Consider the following 17,757-nt stretch of genomic DNA (forward strand, 5'->3'; position numbering starts at 1 on the left):
CGGGCCCTAATAATTAAAGACACATGTAAAAACACAAGTTGTTGCACAGTCGGTGGTGGACTAGTGGCAGACAACTTGGACTATGGGCAGAAATTTGGAAAGACATCAGGCTGGAAGGTCTCTGGTTCGACTCCATGGCGTAAAAGCGAACCTGGATGGACAACACTTGGATCTGTTCAAAAGTCCAAGAGGATTCTCCATGTACCCACTGTCTAGTGCCCCTGGGCAAAGATTTGGCAGGGTTATTTGGTTGCAATGTAATGTTTTTGATTGATGAGAGTTTAAAGGAAATCAAAATGAAAAACTAATCTCTTGAATATGATATATATATATCTGAGAAAAAAAATTGGGGATGGAACTCCATACCTGACCTTCATTTGAATTCACTGCTCTATGAATTAGCCCCATTAGCCCACCCATGAGCCTCTCGCCTGCAGCTCCGACTCTTCTCATCAAACACACAAATGTCTTGTTTTCTGATTTGCTAGCTACTGTACAAAACGCGATAGCAAGTGGTAATTGGCTGTAGGAGTAATGCAGACATGTTGGAGCTGGAAAATGACTCCAAAGACAAAGAAGAAGACTGAATTGTACCAGATCACCTTCATGTATCAGACTGTGATTATATATTATGTATAATTCTTTACAACATAAGAAACAGAATAGTCAGAGAAAACATGAACCATTTTCTTGACCGTAGTAGACAATGATTCCGTGCGTGTTCCAGAGCTCGAGAACCCACAGAGAATACAAATCCCCCACATGCCCCAGGCAATAGGGGCCAGCATACCGTGTGAGCTAAATTTAAATTGAATTTATATCTAGGTTGGTGCTAGATTGGACAGACTGGAGGGCAAACTCAACTGTGATTGGTTTCTCTGTCAGTCACCTGCTCCAAATTCTAACCACTAATCAGAGCATTGCTCAAGATGATCCAATAGTGTTTAGCGAACTCCTCCTGATAGCTATGTGAGTCAATGTGTTCATGGACGATAGACTATAGTTTACTGCTTTAGCCTGTTTGCTGTCTTTGTGTGTGTGACAATGTTCTGTTAGTGTGGCCTGTCGTGGTGTCTCACAGACATGGTGTCAGATTTGAATTGGATTGTGCACCTTTATGATTCATGGTCTTTTAACGAAATAATCAGCTTTTTGTGTTTTGTCAGTTAAACCTTTTATCTCTCTCAGCACCATGGGTGTCCATGCACTGTGTGTGTGTTTGTGTGTATGTTTGTGACTGTAGAGGGAAAGGGGGAGTCTATGAGGGGGTGTATTCCCATTTCTGCAATATCAAAACGGTGCACTTGCTGTCATTTACAGAGAGAGAGAGACTGCAAGAGACAGCAAGATAGAGAGAGAGAGAGAGAGAGAGAGAGAGAGAGAGAGAGAGAGAGAGAGAGAGAGAGAGAGAGAGAGAGAGAGAGAGAGAGAGAGAGAGAGAGAGAGAGAGAGAGAGAGAGAGAGAGAGAGAGAGAGAGAGAGAGAGAGAGAGAGAGAGAGAGAGAGAGTGCACATAGAGGGGCAAGAGGGAGAGATAACCAGCGAGTGAGTGAAAGAGAGAGCCACAGGATCCAAGTCCACAGTCGGGGTTGTGTGTGTGTGCAGTGCTGCACGATGTATACTCAGGCTCTCGTCAGGCAAGAGTTTCTTTCATGTTTTTGCTCTTCTGATTTATTTTTTTCTCTTTTGAATTATCAGTGAAGCATGTCACCGGCTCTACTCCTGTCTTTGTTCGTTTATTTTGGATCCATTCATTCGCAGAGGACTCATCATCATTTCAGGGACACTCGATGGGAGGATCGCATCTCTTGTTTTGCGTCAGATTGCACAGCAGAGCAGATAACGTTACAGTATAAAGCGGAGGTGAAGTGCTGACTGAAGACAGCGCTGCTCGTTGTCTATATTTGGCTGCTGTGTTTGGCACTGTGAGCTTGACTGTCGGCTTTGCTGTGCCTTTAAACGCTGAGCGGAACGGAACGGAAGAGAGGAGAGGCTTTCCCCATCAGGTGAATCACAGTTCGCCACTGAATTTATTTCACTGATCAGAGGGGAGGAAGGAGGGAGGAAGGATGGAGGGGGGCGTCCAGATGTGAGACTAATCCAAAAGAGGAGCAGGATCTAGATCTCCTGGTCGATGCATCTTCCTTTTTTAATATAATTCCATTTCATCCATTTTTACATCACGGATAGAAGAAGAAACGAGGTAGATCAAAAGGAGCAGGGACACCAGGGTGACACTACTGAGTGGGGAGGAGGGGAGTGGGTTGGGAGACAAAAATGCTGCCTTCACAGGAAGCCTCCAAAATCTACCATGACAACTACATGCGCAACTCCAGGAGCATCGGTGTCCTGTGGGCCATATTCACCATTTGCTTGGCCATCATCAACGTGGTGGTCTTCATCGAGCCCTACTGGATTGGTGACAGTGTCAGCACCCCCCAGGCTGGCTACTTTGGCTTGTTCAACTACTGCGTGGGCAATGGGAAGGTCGACAGAGACTTCTTGTGCCAGGGCAGCTTCTATGACTTCAGCTCCATCCCGTCGGGAGCCTTCAAGGTGGCCTCCGTCTTTGTGCTGATGTCCATGGTGCTCATCCTCAGCTGCATCGGCTCTTTTACTCTCTTCTTCTTCTGCAACACCGCCCTGGTCTACAAGACGTGTGCCTGGACGCAGCTGCTTTGTGGTAAGGGTGGGAGATTTGTGTTATTTTGAAGGGTCAAGGCTTGGGCAATGCAGTTGGTCTGCCAACACTTTTTGACGAAGAGGATCAATAAGCCTACCTCACCTCATTATGTGTTAGGTTACACTTGTAAATATCATCATGGTTGTGATCCTCCACAGACTAAGCACAGCAGGAGAGTATTAGTCCATCTGTGTACCCTCCCTCTCTCTCTGTTTCTGATAGTGCACGCCTGTTCACCTTAGCTTTGAAGATAGCTGAAACATGAACGTGAAAAGATCTGAGAAAGTTCCCAAAAGGCCTATCCGGAGTCATGTTATGCACTGGACACCGTCTCTTGAGAGCTTGGTGTCCTGCATGTTTTTATCAAACTGAAAAAACATTATCTGCGTCATTAGTCATTACCCCAATGTGTTACTTCACATTTTGCCAACAGTTAGAGGCCTTAAAGTTTTATTTATCATTATTTTTCATCCAGCTCCTTGAAATTATTTGTGTAATTGTATGGAGTTATGATAATGAAATGCCCTCAGCAGTGTTGCATCAACGATCACAGCTTCTATTTTGGTTGACAGATCTTCCTTCCAGATTAGCCTACATTATGCATGATCTGGTACATGCATTGCAGTAATTTATCCCCATGAAGTGCATCCATTCATCTGTGCGAAACCCGGAATGAGCACCATGTAAACGCTTTGAATTATGTAATTATATCAGGAGGTGTGAGGGATACATTGGAGAGAAGACTCAGACTCCACGGCTTCTGACGCTGATGTTAGAAGCCGTGGATTACATTTTTCATATTGAATCAAACGAAAGATTTTGTTGTTCATTTTTGTCTGACTTTTAAAACCCTAAATTAGATACTCTTTGTGTGTGTGTGTGTATGTGTGTGTGTGTGTGTGTGTGCATGGTTGGTACTCGTCCATTAGTTACTGTTGAACAGATTGTTCAGGTGGATTCCACAAGTGTCTCAGCTCAGCGGACATCCCAGATTCCCCTGACACACTCATGATCACACAAACTACTAATGAAAGATGCTGAGTTATTTGGCATGTGTAAAATGGGTTTGATTTGGCTTTTGTCGATGTTTATTCTTGCTGTGCTTAGCATGAGTTCACTTCCTCTGTGATGGGATACACTATGATGGTGTATGTACAGGGAGGGGGTGGAGGGTGGGATTTTAATTGTGCAATGATGTGGAAGATTTGACATTATCTAAGAGGACGTGTTGGAGGCCAGATTATTCTTTCCAACGAGGCAGCTGAATGTGGATGGTGGTGGATTCAGGACCTTTGGAAATCAAAGACTTCAGTGTCTCTCACAGAGACATAACGCTGATAGAGACTTGAGCAGACAAAGAAATAAAGAGGGGAGGAGAGAGAGGAGCTGAAAGACAGAACACAAAAAACAGGATAGCAGTCCAACAGACAAGTAACAAACAAACAAGATGGGTAGAAAATAATTGCCAAAATGCAATGATGGCTTAAATATGGGCATTTAATTATTTAGAAATGAAACAAATTACTGGAAACCAGTTATGATGTTGTTTAAAGGATGCAAAGAATGACGGGAGATAATATAATATTATGTAGCTAGGCAGAGATGAGCATGAGTTGCACACAGAGTCATGGGTCACAGGTGACATGATAATATAAACCTGTGAGTACAAAACCATTTTTGATTGGAGCATTTGATCTAACAATGATAACACTCCCAATTCACAATATACACCACCACAGTGCCGCTGAAACATTTAGCTCATACTGCACTGACGTCTCCACATGGACAAGCCTCTATTCTGTTTCTATAAATAGAAGAGTGGCATTTACAGGTCCTTACCCCCTTCCCCCATTTGGTATCCCCCACTCACAGGGTCCCTCAGTCGTTCCCAGACAAGCATATTTTCCTCAATTCCCGTCTTCCCGGGCTCTCCATCCGAGCCTGCTGCTGTTTCCTTGACACATCCGAGTAGCAGCCGTTGCTTCAGAGGTGTGAAACTGACAAAACGCTAATTGTGAATTAGTTTAACACATTCTGAAAACACAAATTCTAAACAAATGCTGTCTCATCTGATTATGATTTTTAATAGTTTTCCCAATGCTGTGGAAAAAAACTTGACTGTTTCGTAATAAGACATATACTCAAGTACTCCGGATTAGCACAAGCAAAACAACATGATTTTTCTCTTATCTGTTATGTAGACGTAACTCAGGGAAACATGCTCTTACTGTATGACAGGATTCTGTGTTCCACAAAGTTTCCCTTCATGCTCTGATGATTCAAAAGTAAGGAAACATGCTGTTACGTACTGTGTTGTATTTTACCTTCAGCTGACAAGCAAAGGTTTGTGACTATTGTAAATGCTGGCATGAGCTCAGCTCTGAACTCAGTGATCTATATGGTGGTTTGCTAGGTCAGTCTAAAATAGTGCAGTGCACACAAGTTCTCTGAAAATGTCACTGTCAGCTTTAAAAGGTGCAAGAAAATACACAATGGGGCAGTTTTATGTCCCGCAACAGATTCTTCAGGTTCGAGCAATGAAAAACCAGGCAGGTTCAGAGGAAAAGAGACGAGCAAAGTCATGAGAACATGAAGAGATCAACTGATGGAGCAGCGGTGATGACAGGGAAAATGTGAAAATGTTAAACCCAGTGAATACACCTTTGAGTCCATTTATGTGTTCCCCAAAATAATGAAACCATGTCTGCAAAAGATTTCAGGTGCTGAAAATGTATGACAGAAAGAGTGGATTTATAAGCAAGCTCCAACTGAGGGGAAAAAGATGCAATGTTGGAGATGTGACCTTTTCCCTCCCTCATGCTCTACTTACCACCATTTCGGGGTAAGCTAATATGTAAAGCATATAACATATTACTATCAGGCAACCACAAGTGAAAATGTGGGTAAGACTTGGCCGGCTTGGGGACTGGAGGTGAGAGTAGGGAACCAGCCTCAACCAGTAGGTTTGTTACGGTGTGTCATCACCAGCAGCTTTCTAAGCACTTGTAACTTTGCCTACATCCATTACAGACACCGTCTTTCAGGAATCAGATGGTTTACAAACAGCCACTGCTGATAAGCAAGGTGTTAATAAAAAACACATTATTTTCTAGTACAACACAGAAGATGTGATGCACATGTGTGCCAGCGTAAAGGGGCCAAACGACTGGAGAGATATTTGTGTGCCTTTCTGAAACTGATGATTCACACGCACCTCCTGCAATGGTTGGTCATCTGTGCAGAATTGAGAAACTAGTAGTAGCTAAATTTAACCTTATCTCTCTAGCTCTCTTTTTGCTTCACAGTTATTTCTGACATTTTGCACGTGAAACGCTGAGTGCAACACAATGAATGTGTTCCTACATGTGCCGCCTTGTCACCATTTTGAAACACTAATGGAATCATCCCCCTTTCTGATGTCTACTTTTCTGGTAGAACTCAGCTCTTGAGTTGGTGGACAGTACAGAGCTGGACTGAGTAACACATCACTCTGTTGTTCTCTGTTCATTTTCATCTTTCCAACAACTTTGGTCTCTGCTGTGTGATGAGTAATACATTCTCATGGAGCTGGTAGCATAAGCTGCTTTCAGACATGCACTGGACTCTGCAGTCCCTCGGTATTTCCCCAGAGGAGGTGCATGTGTGAACGCAAATGTCAGAGTGAGACGCTCCAAGGTCTCTGCTAACTTTCTCCGGCTGGCCTCCTAGGATGAAGTCCATAGAAATCTTTACATGTGCTTCTTGTCATTTGTCAGCATTGAGTTTTAAAGGGAGGGGCGGGGGCTACTTTTTCTACCGGGCCACCAGTGAGGACAACTACTAGTGCTCAGTAAAATGACCAAGCTGCTTCTGTGTTTAACCCTGGACCACCTGTGTGCCCTGGTTTTAGTTCTCTCACACACAGTTAACAATGACAGATGCAGTGTGTGTGCGTGCGTGCGTGTCTGTCAGTGAGGAAGCAGTCTAATGGGACTGGAGCTGGGCCTAATCTAATGCTCTCAGACCGGATACAGGTGATGGTTTAATCAGCTCTGTGGTGCAGCTCCACGCTGGGGCTTCTCCTGGTCATTGGACCTTGTGACGGAGCTCTGCTGAGTGCCAGCAGAGTGTAGGTCGGCCCAACAGACGCCTGCCCAGTCAGAAACACCACAGGGACAGCTGCTGTGCACCACACCAAATGATCACCAACAAACCTAAACTATAATACTGAGGCTTTGATGAAGGTATAAAAAATTAAGCAAATACGTTAAGTTTGTTATGTTGCTTTGATGCAAATGACTATACTTTCAAGAAGGTTTTGATTTAGATTTGAAAATTGATGAAGTTGAAGCATCCGGAAATTCCGTTCAAAAATTCTGTTTGGTTGTATCTAAGAGAACAGCTGACTGCTTCTTAAAGATCCACAGGGCTTAATGCATTCATATATTTTAAGTATATCATAAATGCATTTTTGGCCTGAGGTCATTAAGTGATTTATAAAGAAGCAGCAGCACTTGGAAATCTGCTCTTCCACTAACTGGAAATCAGGGACAGATTTAGGAACCAGAGTGACGTGCTCAGTGCTCCTGGTTGCTAACAGAATTCCAGAAGCAGGATTCTCAGTGTGTAGTTCGCAGTACCCCACAAGACCTGTAAACTGACTATGATGTGTAAATGTTGTGAAGTTCCCCAATGGACACATCCAGGGTTTCTGATTCTGCACTGAAATCTGAAGTGACCCTGTCCCAGCCACGTTTCACTCGACTCTTCACAGATGAGACTTTAGTATTTCAATCAGGAGAGACTTGATTCTCAACTTAATTATGTTTATTTTGACAAACGCACAAAGTAATGTGAATGTTTACAGTCTTTGGCAAACCTTTTTGAAAGGAAAACGTAGAAACCTCAGGAAGAGCCACATGCGAGGGATCCCTCTTCCAGGACGGACAGAAGTGCAATGGATTCCACGAGTAATAGGTATATTTTAAGGCAGTTTTGTGGATTATTTAGTCTGTGACCAGCTCCCACCGTCATCGGGTGCCGCCGTAATCCCCGATCCACTGACACCATTGGGATCCGTCATCAAGGTCCATGATCGCTGCCAACACGATGTGAGATTATTACAATCAGTTGTGGTCAGGATCCGGAAGAGGTGATGAATATTCTACTGGAGACTGGAGGAGATTGGGGTGGAGGAGGGGTTATGCGCGTCACTGAAAGACGGCTGACTGCGGAAGAGAGGAGAAGGGATTTTTAAAGTTTGACAGGTGCTGAATGATTGGCTGAAGAGTCTTTGCAGACCTGATTGGACATTTAGGAACATCTACAATCAGCTGATTAATGGGCAGGTTAGGTATTTCTGACTGAAGTTACGCTAGCTTCATTTTAATCTGTATTTTAAAACAGTGTAATGTGACGTGTTTATCATTTTAATGCTCAGATTAAAATGCAATAAATCTAAAAACTGTTGTGTCCTCTATGCTTTGTTGTAAAGCACAAAGTGTTTGGACAAGGAACAATTAGCAAAATATATTCAATGATGTGTGTTTTTTCTCTACAGAGCCAACGGCAAACCTGACTTTGCTAAATAAAGACTTGTGCATGGATGTTATATATATACTTGACCCCTCAGTGTGAAATGTGGCCCCTTTATGGCCCCTGATTTAGAAAATCTGAGATCCATCCCGAACCTCCCCTTTACATTTTGGACGCCCCAGAATTGAACCCTGTAGCCCCCCATTTGGTGAATCTGCTCATATTCACAATGTCAATGTAGAACAGTTTATGGGATGAAAATGCAGTCTGCATACAAATTTGATGGGTTATTTTGGGACACTCACTACACTGAGAGCATGCTGACCTTCTAGAGTTTTACTGCTCACAGCTTGAGTGTTGACATCTTAATCAGTGTCCCTCTCTGTGTGGTGATAGCAGACGGCTGGTTTTACTCTTTGATGGTGTAAAATCCAAGGTCAGTTTTTTTCTTTAACAAATGCAAACACAAGCTCATTGGATGAGAAGAGGATCAGGGTTAAAAAGAAATGTTGGCTGTGATGTTTGTGAAGTATGTTTCCCACACTGCTTGTTGAAATGTAAAGACGAGTCCTCTCGTATCAAATCTGAAGATGACTTTTCTTTCAAATATGTCGACTTGTAGAGGATTTTTCTGCTTTTCATAGGTTCAACTGCTAACTTTCATTGATAATAATTGGGGCTCTCAATAGTCTTGTTCAGTATATAATATATTCATTTATGTCTATAAGTGACTCACAGTAACTAATAATAAAAACATGTTTTAGAAATGATCACAAATTCATTATAAATCATTAAAATCTTTCATTACAGTTTCACTATCTGATCAAACTGCTAAATGTTCTGGACATACAGTGGTAATGTCCATCCCTAGAGAAACTAGTTTGTGCAACCAAATATTCTAACCCTATTTATTTTGAGTCAAAATTACTCAAAAGCAGTCACAATTAAGGATTTACTGCGCTGGTCCGTGGAATATCCTCGCTCTCTGATGACGGCAAACCATGTAAACAAAGCTCATCTCCCTTAAGAGACAAGCCCGGGGTCCACAATCTCAGCAACATACACTCTTTGTGTTTCTCCCCCCAATCCATGGATCAGTGAGCGAGTAATGAGAGAGTGAACGATAGAGAAAGGAAACAAGAGGAACTGGGATTCTGCAGCAGCTGGAGTTGTTTGTATGTAATTAGCCTACATTCAGAAAACAGAGAAAACTATTCCTCAGGATCTCTTCCTCACATTCACTCTTCTCTCTGATTGAAACCCTTGTGCTTTTAACACAGTCGGGGGATGACCATGTATTAATGCAACAGTGATAGTAAAAATACACTGTCAAGCTAAATAAAACATAAAATTAGAGTCAATGTTTTATATCAAGGATTAACCCAAGGCTGACCAACCCAGAGAGAATCCTCGACTCATACCCGACTCTGCAGCTCAACACGAGCTCAGTTTCTTGGTTTTCTGGCCCTGAAACATCAGTGGTAATGCAGGAAGAGGCAGCTCTTTTCTGTGAGAGTAGTGAGAAAAGCATGCTACCTGTCCAGCACCAGGCGGCAGACAAGCGTACTCAATAGCAGGTAAGCATTTAGCATTAAATGCTGCTGAGCATTTGGCAGCTAAACAGCCAGATATATGCTTCTCTGGGGTGGGTAGAGAAAATGAGAGCTAAAAAGAGGATACATTTTGAACTTTAAAAAAATATAATATGTTAATGTTGTATTTACATCTCATTCTTCTGCTCTCAGTGGCAAAACATCTATTCATACAACTTTGAGTTGTCAGCATGTTCAAATAGTTAATTCTCCCAATGCACTATACTGCACATGTTCATACACTAAATTAACAACCCCACATGTATATCATTGCATGTCCCCAAAATGTATCACCTTACTTCTTGGTATGGTTTGTGTCTTTCAGTCTTCTTAATTCCTGTAGAAGAAGTATTTCCTCTTAGTCCAATTCATTCTGGGAGGTAATTATTATGGAATATATGAATATACAATATTATTCAGCAGCTACTGTACAGATATTCTCATTGTGGTTTGTTAGACATGTACACTACAGAGTGAGGCCATCTTTTTAAGCTGAATGTTTTGCTTTTAATTTATACATGAGAATTGATCTCCATCAAGGGTTGGCGAATGCTAACATAGAAACATGTTTCTGGTTGAGGGTTTTGTCTACCAAAGATATTGTATAGCTTATAAACATATTGAAGTAGCCAAACAAAAAAGTTGTTTTGCTCTAATAAGCCCCTGCTGCTTATTTTCTGGAAATGGCCTGAGACATTTGTGATACTGACAGTCGACCCTGATCTTGTGTTTGCTTCAGGGAAGATGATGATACATGAGCGAGCTGTACCGTCTGTCTGCGGTCTTACACACAGGTCACTGGACCCACAGAATCCAGACATTACATAAATACAGAATTTGACAGGTTATTCAGGGACACTCGCTGCCCTGAGAGCATTTAGTAGTCTTCTGGCAGAACTGCATGCTCCGTTCCAGCCCCCGCAAGAATAACAAGGTCGAATAATCTCGCTGAAGTTGTGTAGATGTGAGACAAAGGCTGGAAAAAACGTTTCTTCCATTGAAAAATATGTAACAGCACTGACCTCATTACTGGAACTATATGAATGAATGTGTGTACATTCATTGACCAAATTTTCAGGAATTGAGTTGCATTCTGGGTAATGTATGCACCAGGTTTTGGCAATGAAGAATAATACATAGAATAATAGACAATATGTGCATCGATTTTTTTTCAGTTCTTTTAAATGACTAGCTTGAGCCTGATCGTGGTTGTGTGTAAATATGCAAACCTACGCCCCTCCGTTGCTTTGTTTGTATCAATGGTATAATGATGGTGTAAATCTTCACGTCCTTTTCATTAAATGAGACTCTAACAGGACAAAGTTGTGCTTTGTTGGTGTTGTTTGGTGTTCTAGTGAATAGTTCTATTAGTAAGGACGTGCAGGTGGGCTAAATACAGTGTGAAATTATTTCAGACTTTAAACACTATACTCTATACCTGCCACAAGGGCGGCTGTGGCTGAGGGGTAGAGCGGTCGTCCTCCAACCTGAAGGTCGGCGATTCGATCCCTAGTCTGACCCATCTGCATGCCAAAGTGTCCTTGGGCAAGATGCTGGACCCTGAATGGCTCCCCACAGAATAACAAAGTGCTGCGAATAGATGCACTGTGTGTGTGTGTGTGAATGGGTGAATGTAGAACTGTATTGTAAAGCGCTTTGAGTGGTCATCAAGACAAGAAAAGCACTATATAAATACAAAACCATTTACCAAAACCATTTTATTAGATACAAATACACACAAGACTTTCCTAATGTAAAATGGCTAAGGCAGAAAAGACAATGTGGCACAAATGGATGCAGTGTGTGAGTTGCTCTTGACACCCCGCTGTGATGTAACTGTCATTTATAGTATGATGCTAAAACTCACAAGGTCATTACTCAACATGCAACAACATCTTACAACATCTGGGACGACAAACTCCTAACATGAGGTCTGTCTGCTTCTTGACTGAATGTGCTTAAACATAAGGTGATGGACGGCCCTCCAGCCGGATTTGTCTTGATTTTAGCTGAGTGGAAAGTGAATCAATCAGCTGTCTGTCTGTTCTACATACTTTTTCTACATCATTTCTATCATCACATAATGAAAATTATGAACAAACATGCTTCAGTGGTTTTCGCTGGGGATGGGATTGCCTCCTGGTCGGTGCTGTCAGGGGAGTTGCAGGAGGTGAAGTGTGACTCAGTGGAGTTTACCGACTGTGAAATGGCCTTCAGCTTAGAGTGCATGCATCTGCAGAGCTGAGGGGCTCCACAGAATTAATGCAGATCTTCTCCTCCTCCATATTCAAAGGACAGGCATCTAAAATGAGCCTCACCCTCACGAGGGGGCTTGTTGTTGATGTACCAATGTACCAATTTATTGAAACTGTATCAATTTTCATTTTACTTTCCTTCAGTAATCAATACCACTGTGTATTATCTGTTATAACAAACATATCTGTTGATAAAATAAAATACAAAAATAAAAAAATGTACATCATCGAACAAACTATTAAAGATTTCCTGTGAATGTGTAAAACTAAAACGCTGCTGTTCCACCGACAGGTCTAAAGACAGATAACTGATTGATAAATGCAAACCCACATGTTCGATGAAATTCCACAAATTTATCAGAATTTCACACATGCACAAAAATGTTTGTACATCTATCTTCGTGAGGACATTCAATGGCATAATGCATTCCCTAGCCCCTTACCCTAACCGTAACCATCATGACTAAACGCCTCACCCTAACCGTGATCTGACATTTTTTCGAACTAAGTCTTAACAAACCCTGAAACTCGCGCCTCAGCTGAGTTTTATTTGTGTGCGCATGGCTCTACAGTAGCAGTGGTCCAGTAAGTGAAGCATTGAGAGACCCATCTGTTAGAGCAAACGTGGCCTCAGCTGCACCCGCTACACACCAAGGGACCACTAAGACCTCATGGGAACATGCACACATCCACAAGGCCTGATATAATATGTGCATGTATAATATTTTGAATTCTTGATTTTAGTTTTTGAGCAACAAAAGTCTCTTGCACTCCTGAATGATCTCGATGACAAACACAGATACAGAAGAAGAAACAACACTTGTTCACTGAAGACATTGATCTGTGACCTTCTTAAGAAAGTGTGCAGTTCCTTTTCTGCTGGGGACATTTATCTCAAGTCATCGTAGCGTTAACATGAGCACCACAGGGAACCGGAGCAGCTGGGACGCTGCCTGTGTGTGACTGAGTGTGACTGATATTTCCACTTTGACATTGGCCTCTGACAATTAGCTGGAGGAGCTCAGATGTTTGATTTGCTGCAGAAGTTATCAGTGGCTCATGTTTACATTTTGTATTTACTGATTTCAATGGCAAACAAGTGTGTTGGTGTCGACACCTGTGTGCAGTGCCAACAGCCGCTGTACCTTCCTGTTTGCCCAACATAAGCATTTTGTGTCCTCAGGTTCTCCGTTTGTGTCTCATCCACAAACTTTAATGTCCCTCAGTAGAACAGATACCTCCAATATAAAATTACTTTGTATTGTGCACCTGCAGAGATGATCTGTTGGAACGATTCCTGAGTTTTTCTTAGTACCATTCATTTACACACACACATTTATAAACATAGGGGGTCAACAACTGGATGGGACAGTGCAGCCCCATGTTTCTTAGGGATAAGACAGAGAGTGGAAACACCAGTGCAACACACTTACAACCCAGGATGAAATAGATAAATAATATTCTGTCTTTTCTCCTCTGCTTCTCCTCTTCATCTCATTTCCATCTTGTTAACTTCATTTCACTCTGCCTGGCCCATGTCTGATTACTCCTCAATCTATTTCCTCTCCTCACCTTCCTTTCCGTCCTGTTTCCATTGTCCTCACTTTCAATCGTCCTTCGTTCTACGACTCAAACTCAACCCTGTCACTCTGACCCACTGCTCCACACCTCATTACACACGTTGTCTGACAAAATGCAATATTCCAAAACCCAAATACCTCTGCTCTGTACCACATCCATCATGACACTGTACTCAAACATTCATCATCAATCTTTCAAATCCCTGCTGCATCCACTCTGTCTTCTGCTGTCTCCCTCCGTCCGTCCAGCTGTTTGTCTGGTGCTCGGCTGTGTGATCTTCCCGAACGGCTGGGACGCCGAAGTGATCCGGGACATGTGCGGAGAGGACACAGGAAGGTATACCCTGGGCAACTGTTCAGTGCGCTGGGCCTACATCCTCGCCATCGTCGGCATCCTGGACGCCCTCGTCCTCTCCTTCCTGGCCTTTGTGCTGGGGAACCGTCAGAGTGAGTTCGTGCAGGAGGAGCTGAAGGCTGACAGCAGAGGTGAGAGGTGACAAATCAAGTCAGAAGTAGTTTTAGTCAAAAACACACAAAGGAAATTGAAATCAACTCAGTCCTAAAAGTGTAATTCAGCCCTAGGTTTTGTCTAAAGTGTCTGGAAATTCAAAATAAGCCTTGAGAACCACAGACTGTTTATAAGGAAAGAACACAGAGTACGCTACCTATGATTGTGGCTTTCCAGAAACCCACTCTCAAGTGGGCACTGGTGGCGTAGAGACGTTCCGAACAGTTGATGCTACAAAACCAATGGGCAACGTCCAAGACGGTTGGAAACACTGGGTGGCTTCATCAGCCATGTTTGATTAAATTAGTTAATAAATGTGATATTAAAACCAGCATTGAGGTATTTCATCGAAGAACATAAATATCATAAAGTTTAGAGCTAAACAAATACGCTCATTAACTGTAAACTAAGTTTGCTATTCAATCACATCAAAGCTATTCTCCTCTGATGCTCAAGCTTGGAAGCTCAAATGTTCTTCTGTATCATAAGAATACTGTTGTACAGCTGTAAATAAGGTAGTATGAACATGAGGAATCTGCCTCTTAACTGATGAGCAACTGAAAACAAAATAGTTTGTGCAACTTTGTTTGATAAACAGTAAAGAGGGTGTAATAGTAAAATGAATGAAATAACAACTGTAGAGAGAAATAAATCTATGTTAATATTTAGAAGGATTTGGTGCTGAACCCCGGTAACTCCTGAACACCTGTAAGACTATGTTAAATGTCTGGGCCCTGTCGCCTTTGTGTCGATTAAAATAAAGGAATATGATTAATTTTTCTCATTTGTTATTTTCCACAGACTTTGCTGTATCAAGGGTAAGTACATTTAGTTATTCTTGTTAAATTGTGTGTGTGTGTGATTCAGTGTAGTAATACATTAAAAAGAGCGACGCTTAGAAACCAGTTAAGGCAGCCAACTCGAGCTGTCAATCATGTGACAAACATCATGTGACATATCTCAATCTCCACAATCATCTATAATACACACCCACCTTTTTAGGGAAAATGTCCCATCCCCTTTGCTCATCACTCCCATTTTTCCTGTATAATCATATCTGGGGGAGTGATTAAGTCACATGTTCTGATGTTGCAATAAACATTTGAATGTGAGTTTCCTGACTGAACTGGTGCTGCTATCATTTACAACATCATTACATCTATAAATATCATTCTTAATATTGTTATTACAACAACCAGTCTGACAGAGCTTAAATATGGCAACGGCACAACTGCTCCCGCGGCGTCGGTTCTGCTGCACGATTTGAGCCAAACAAAGCAGGAGTGAGGAGGTTACCTGTTTATGGTAATGAAGATGCTTTATGAAAGCAGAGCCTGGAACACAAGAGGGGTTTTGGTGTGGCACAAACGACTCCCTCCCACTGCTGTGGTGTTTGGAACTAAGCATAACTTTTAAAACGTTGAATAAAAATGTGTCATGGTGACACAAACAAGTTTGAGATCACTTAATTTTGTGTTTACAGTCCAAGAAAATGCAGTTTTAGCCAAACTGATGCTGCATCTTTTCTCTATATGTTTCTCCTCCAGATTATAATCCGGGAAACCCGGGATGCAAGATTTGGAAACCAGCGCTTCAACTGAGTCACATTTCCTCTCCTCCTCTTTCAGCTCGCTCTCTCCTATCCCTCCCTCCCTTCCTCCCTCTGTCCTACTCCTCCTCTTTCTTCCTCAGGTTAAAAACCTTTGAGCTTTGAGACCAAAGTCCAGCAGTTTGTCAAATTAATCTGAAATGTTACAGTTTAACATCAAGGAAACATGACGAGTATCAGAGTCTGTGATACTGGAGTCAGGAGGTGATCATTTCAAAGATGGGCTATTACTGGCAGTGAAGATTAGGGTGTTGCTAATAATGATCATAATGCATGAAGGAGGAGTATTTGACTAATTGTATTTTAAAGATATGAAATAATCTTTTTCCAGCTTTTCAAAGTAACATAAATATGTTGTGTAACAGACTACAGGTGCTACTTCTGACAAACAATGAAATTTTGTACATTTACTTTGTGTTTTTCTGCTTCTCTTTGTATTTGACGATGGCTGATCCCAGGAACAACCAACATTGAACATGTATGTAAATGAGATGTTTCTATGGAAACAGCACTTTTTAACCTGAACACATGAAAAAGCCATTTAAACTGTGAAATTCTGAAACTTGTTTTACTGTCCTGTGGTCTGTCTTTGTGATTGTCAGCTTCCTCTTTGCTATTCTTCTATTTTGTAATGTTGAGGAAATTGTTCAGTTGCTTATTTGGTTGTTATTTTTGCATTATATAGTTATTAGTATCATTATTGTTTTCATTACACCATTGGTATGGTTAGTTTAGTTTAGTTTAGGATGCTGGAGTGGCTGAGGTGCTCATGGATGAAAGTTGATGGGTGGGCAGGGATACGACAGAGAGGCATCTGGAAGGGCTAATGTTTTTCAGTTTTTTTCTACCAGGGCAAGAGACATACCATTGTTCTTCATTTCATTTGCTTTGCACAATGGTACAATAAACCTCACCAGAACACAAGGCTCACGTGGACATTCAACTCTTTGATTTTGATATTTTCCCCGCGTAAGATTCTGTTCCGAGGAGCCTCATTGGCCTCAGTTTGAATTTGAGTTTTTGGGGTTTAGAGTTTGAGTTGAATTCTTCCTCTTTTGAGGACAAATTAACCTCTACAGCCCAGACTACACTGACGACCAAACAAGCTGAGAGGCAGAGAGATGTCCCAACAGTTCACTTCTCACTGCATTCTGTCTTTCTCGTTGTTTACTGAAGTTTGTCCCCCAGCCCTCCCCTCTCTAGTTGTGTTGAGTTCTTCTCTAGTGGACTGGGTTTGTTCATATGTTCCTCCAACAGGACGAGCCCTGCGTGCTGCATCTCTCAGGCTTGGGAAAACAAGGCTTCCTGTTTACGCTCAGAGGGATTCACAGTCTGCTCAGTCCATCAGTCCACAACTCAGATGTGAGCAACAGAGCCAACAGAGACTCTCATTACCACTACACACACCATGCACTGTGCTGCTGCTCTGCAGGGATTCTCACAGGACGCTTCTCTGACAAGAGATGAGTGTTTTAAATGTCTTGCCTCTCCACCAGAAAAACTGGTTCCAGTGTGGCAGCAGCCCTACAAAAAAGACCCAGCTCCGTCAGAGGCTCGGGCGGGATTATTGTGACCAGCAAGAAAGACCAACCAAAACTCTGTTGTGACCTCCAATTTCAAAAATCAGTGAGCTCCAACAACATTCTGTCACAACAATGGATGCCCAAAGGAAGCAAACTGTCGGATGTTGGCAGCAGCAACTTGTTGCAACAAACCTGGCAGCTGTGTCTGCATTCTGATATTTTACAGACAATATTTTTTTGTTCAGTCTAGAGAAAAAACTCCAACTTATTCATTTTAGAGTTCAGAGTTTTAGCTCCATTCACAGAATAACGTGTGTTGACAATAAGGATGTAGCTGTGCTTTAATACCAGGTCTCTGCTTTTTGCTACACGGTCGACTGGAATCTGGAGCAGAATATTATTTGGGGTAAATTTTCATGAATGTTTTATTGCATATTTTTCATTTCTGTCAGCAGTGTCTCTCTTGGTTGATGTGATCATTCGTGCAGTGGCA

The 17,757-nt window shown here is 42.1% G+C and overlaps 1 protein-coding gene across 1 annotated transcript; it reads left to right on the forward strand.

Moving 5' to 3' along the window:
* Positions 1-2,277: 2,277 nt before the first annotated feature.
* On the forward strand, positions 2,278-16,015 carry lhfpl4a (LHFPL tetraspan subfamily member 4a). Its single transcript, XM_061070447.1, has 4 exons — positions 2,278-2,683; positions 13,874-14,110; positions 14,934-14,950; positions 15,680-16,015. Exons 1-4 carry the CDS (start codon positions 2,278-2,280, stop codon positions 15,731-15,733), a joined length of 714 nt encoding a protein of 237 aa, XP_060926430.1. The 3' UTR covers positions 15,734-16,015.
* Positions 16,016-17,757: the final 1,742 nt, after the last annotated feature.

This window comes from Limanda limanda, chromosome 4, assembly GCF_963576545.1.
Source record: "Limanda limanda chromosome 4, fLimLim1.1, whole genome shotgun sequence".
NCBI classification, from domain to species: Eukaryota; Metazoa; Chordata; class Actinopteri; order Pleuronectiformes; family Pleuronectidae; genus Limanda; species Limanda limanda.

Bases quoted from the DNA above. Each gene is read 5' to 3' on its own strand.
- lhfpl4a (XM_061070447.1), top strand. From the start codon at position 2,278: ATGCTGCCTTCACAGGAAGCCTCCAAAATCTACCATGACAACTACATG. The intron at 2,684-13,873 runs GTAAGGGTGGGA...CCGTCCGTCCAG, and splicing joins CTGGACGCAGCTGCTTTGTG to CTGTTTGTCTGGTGCTCGGC.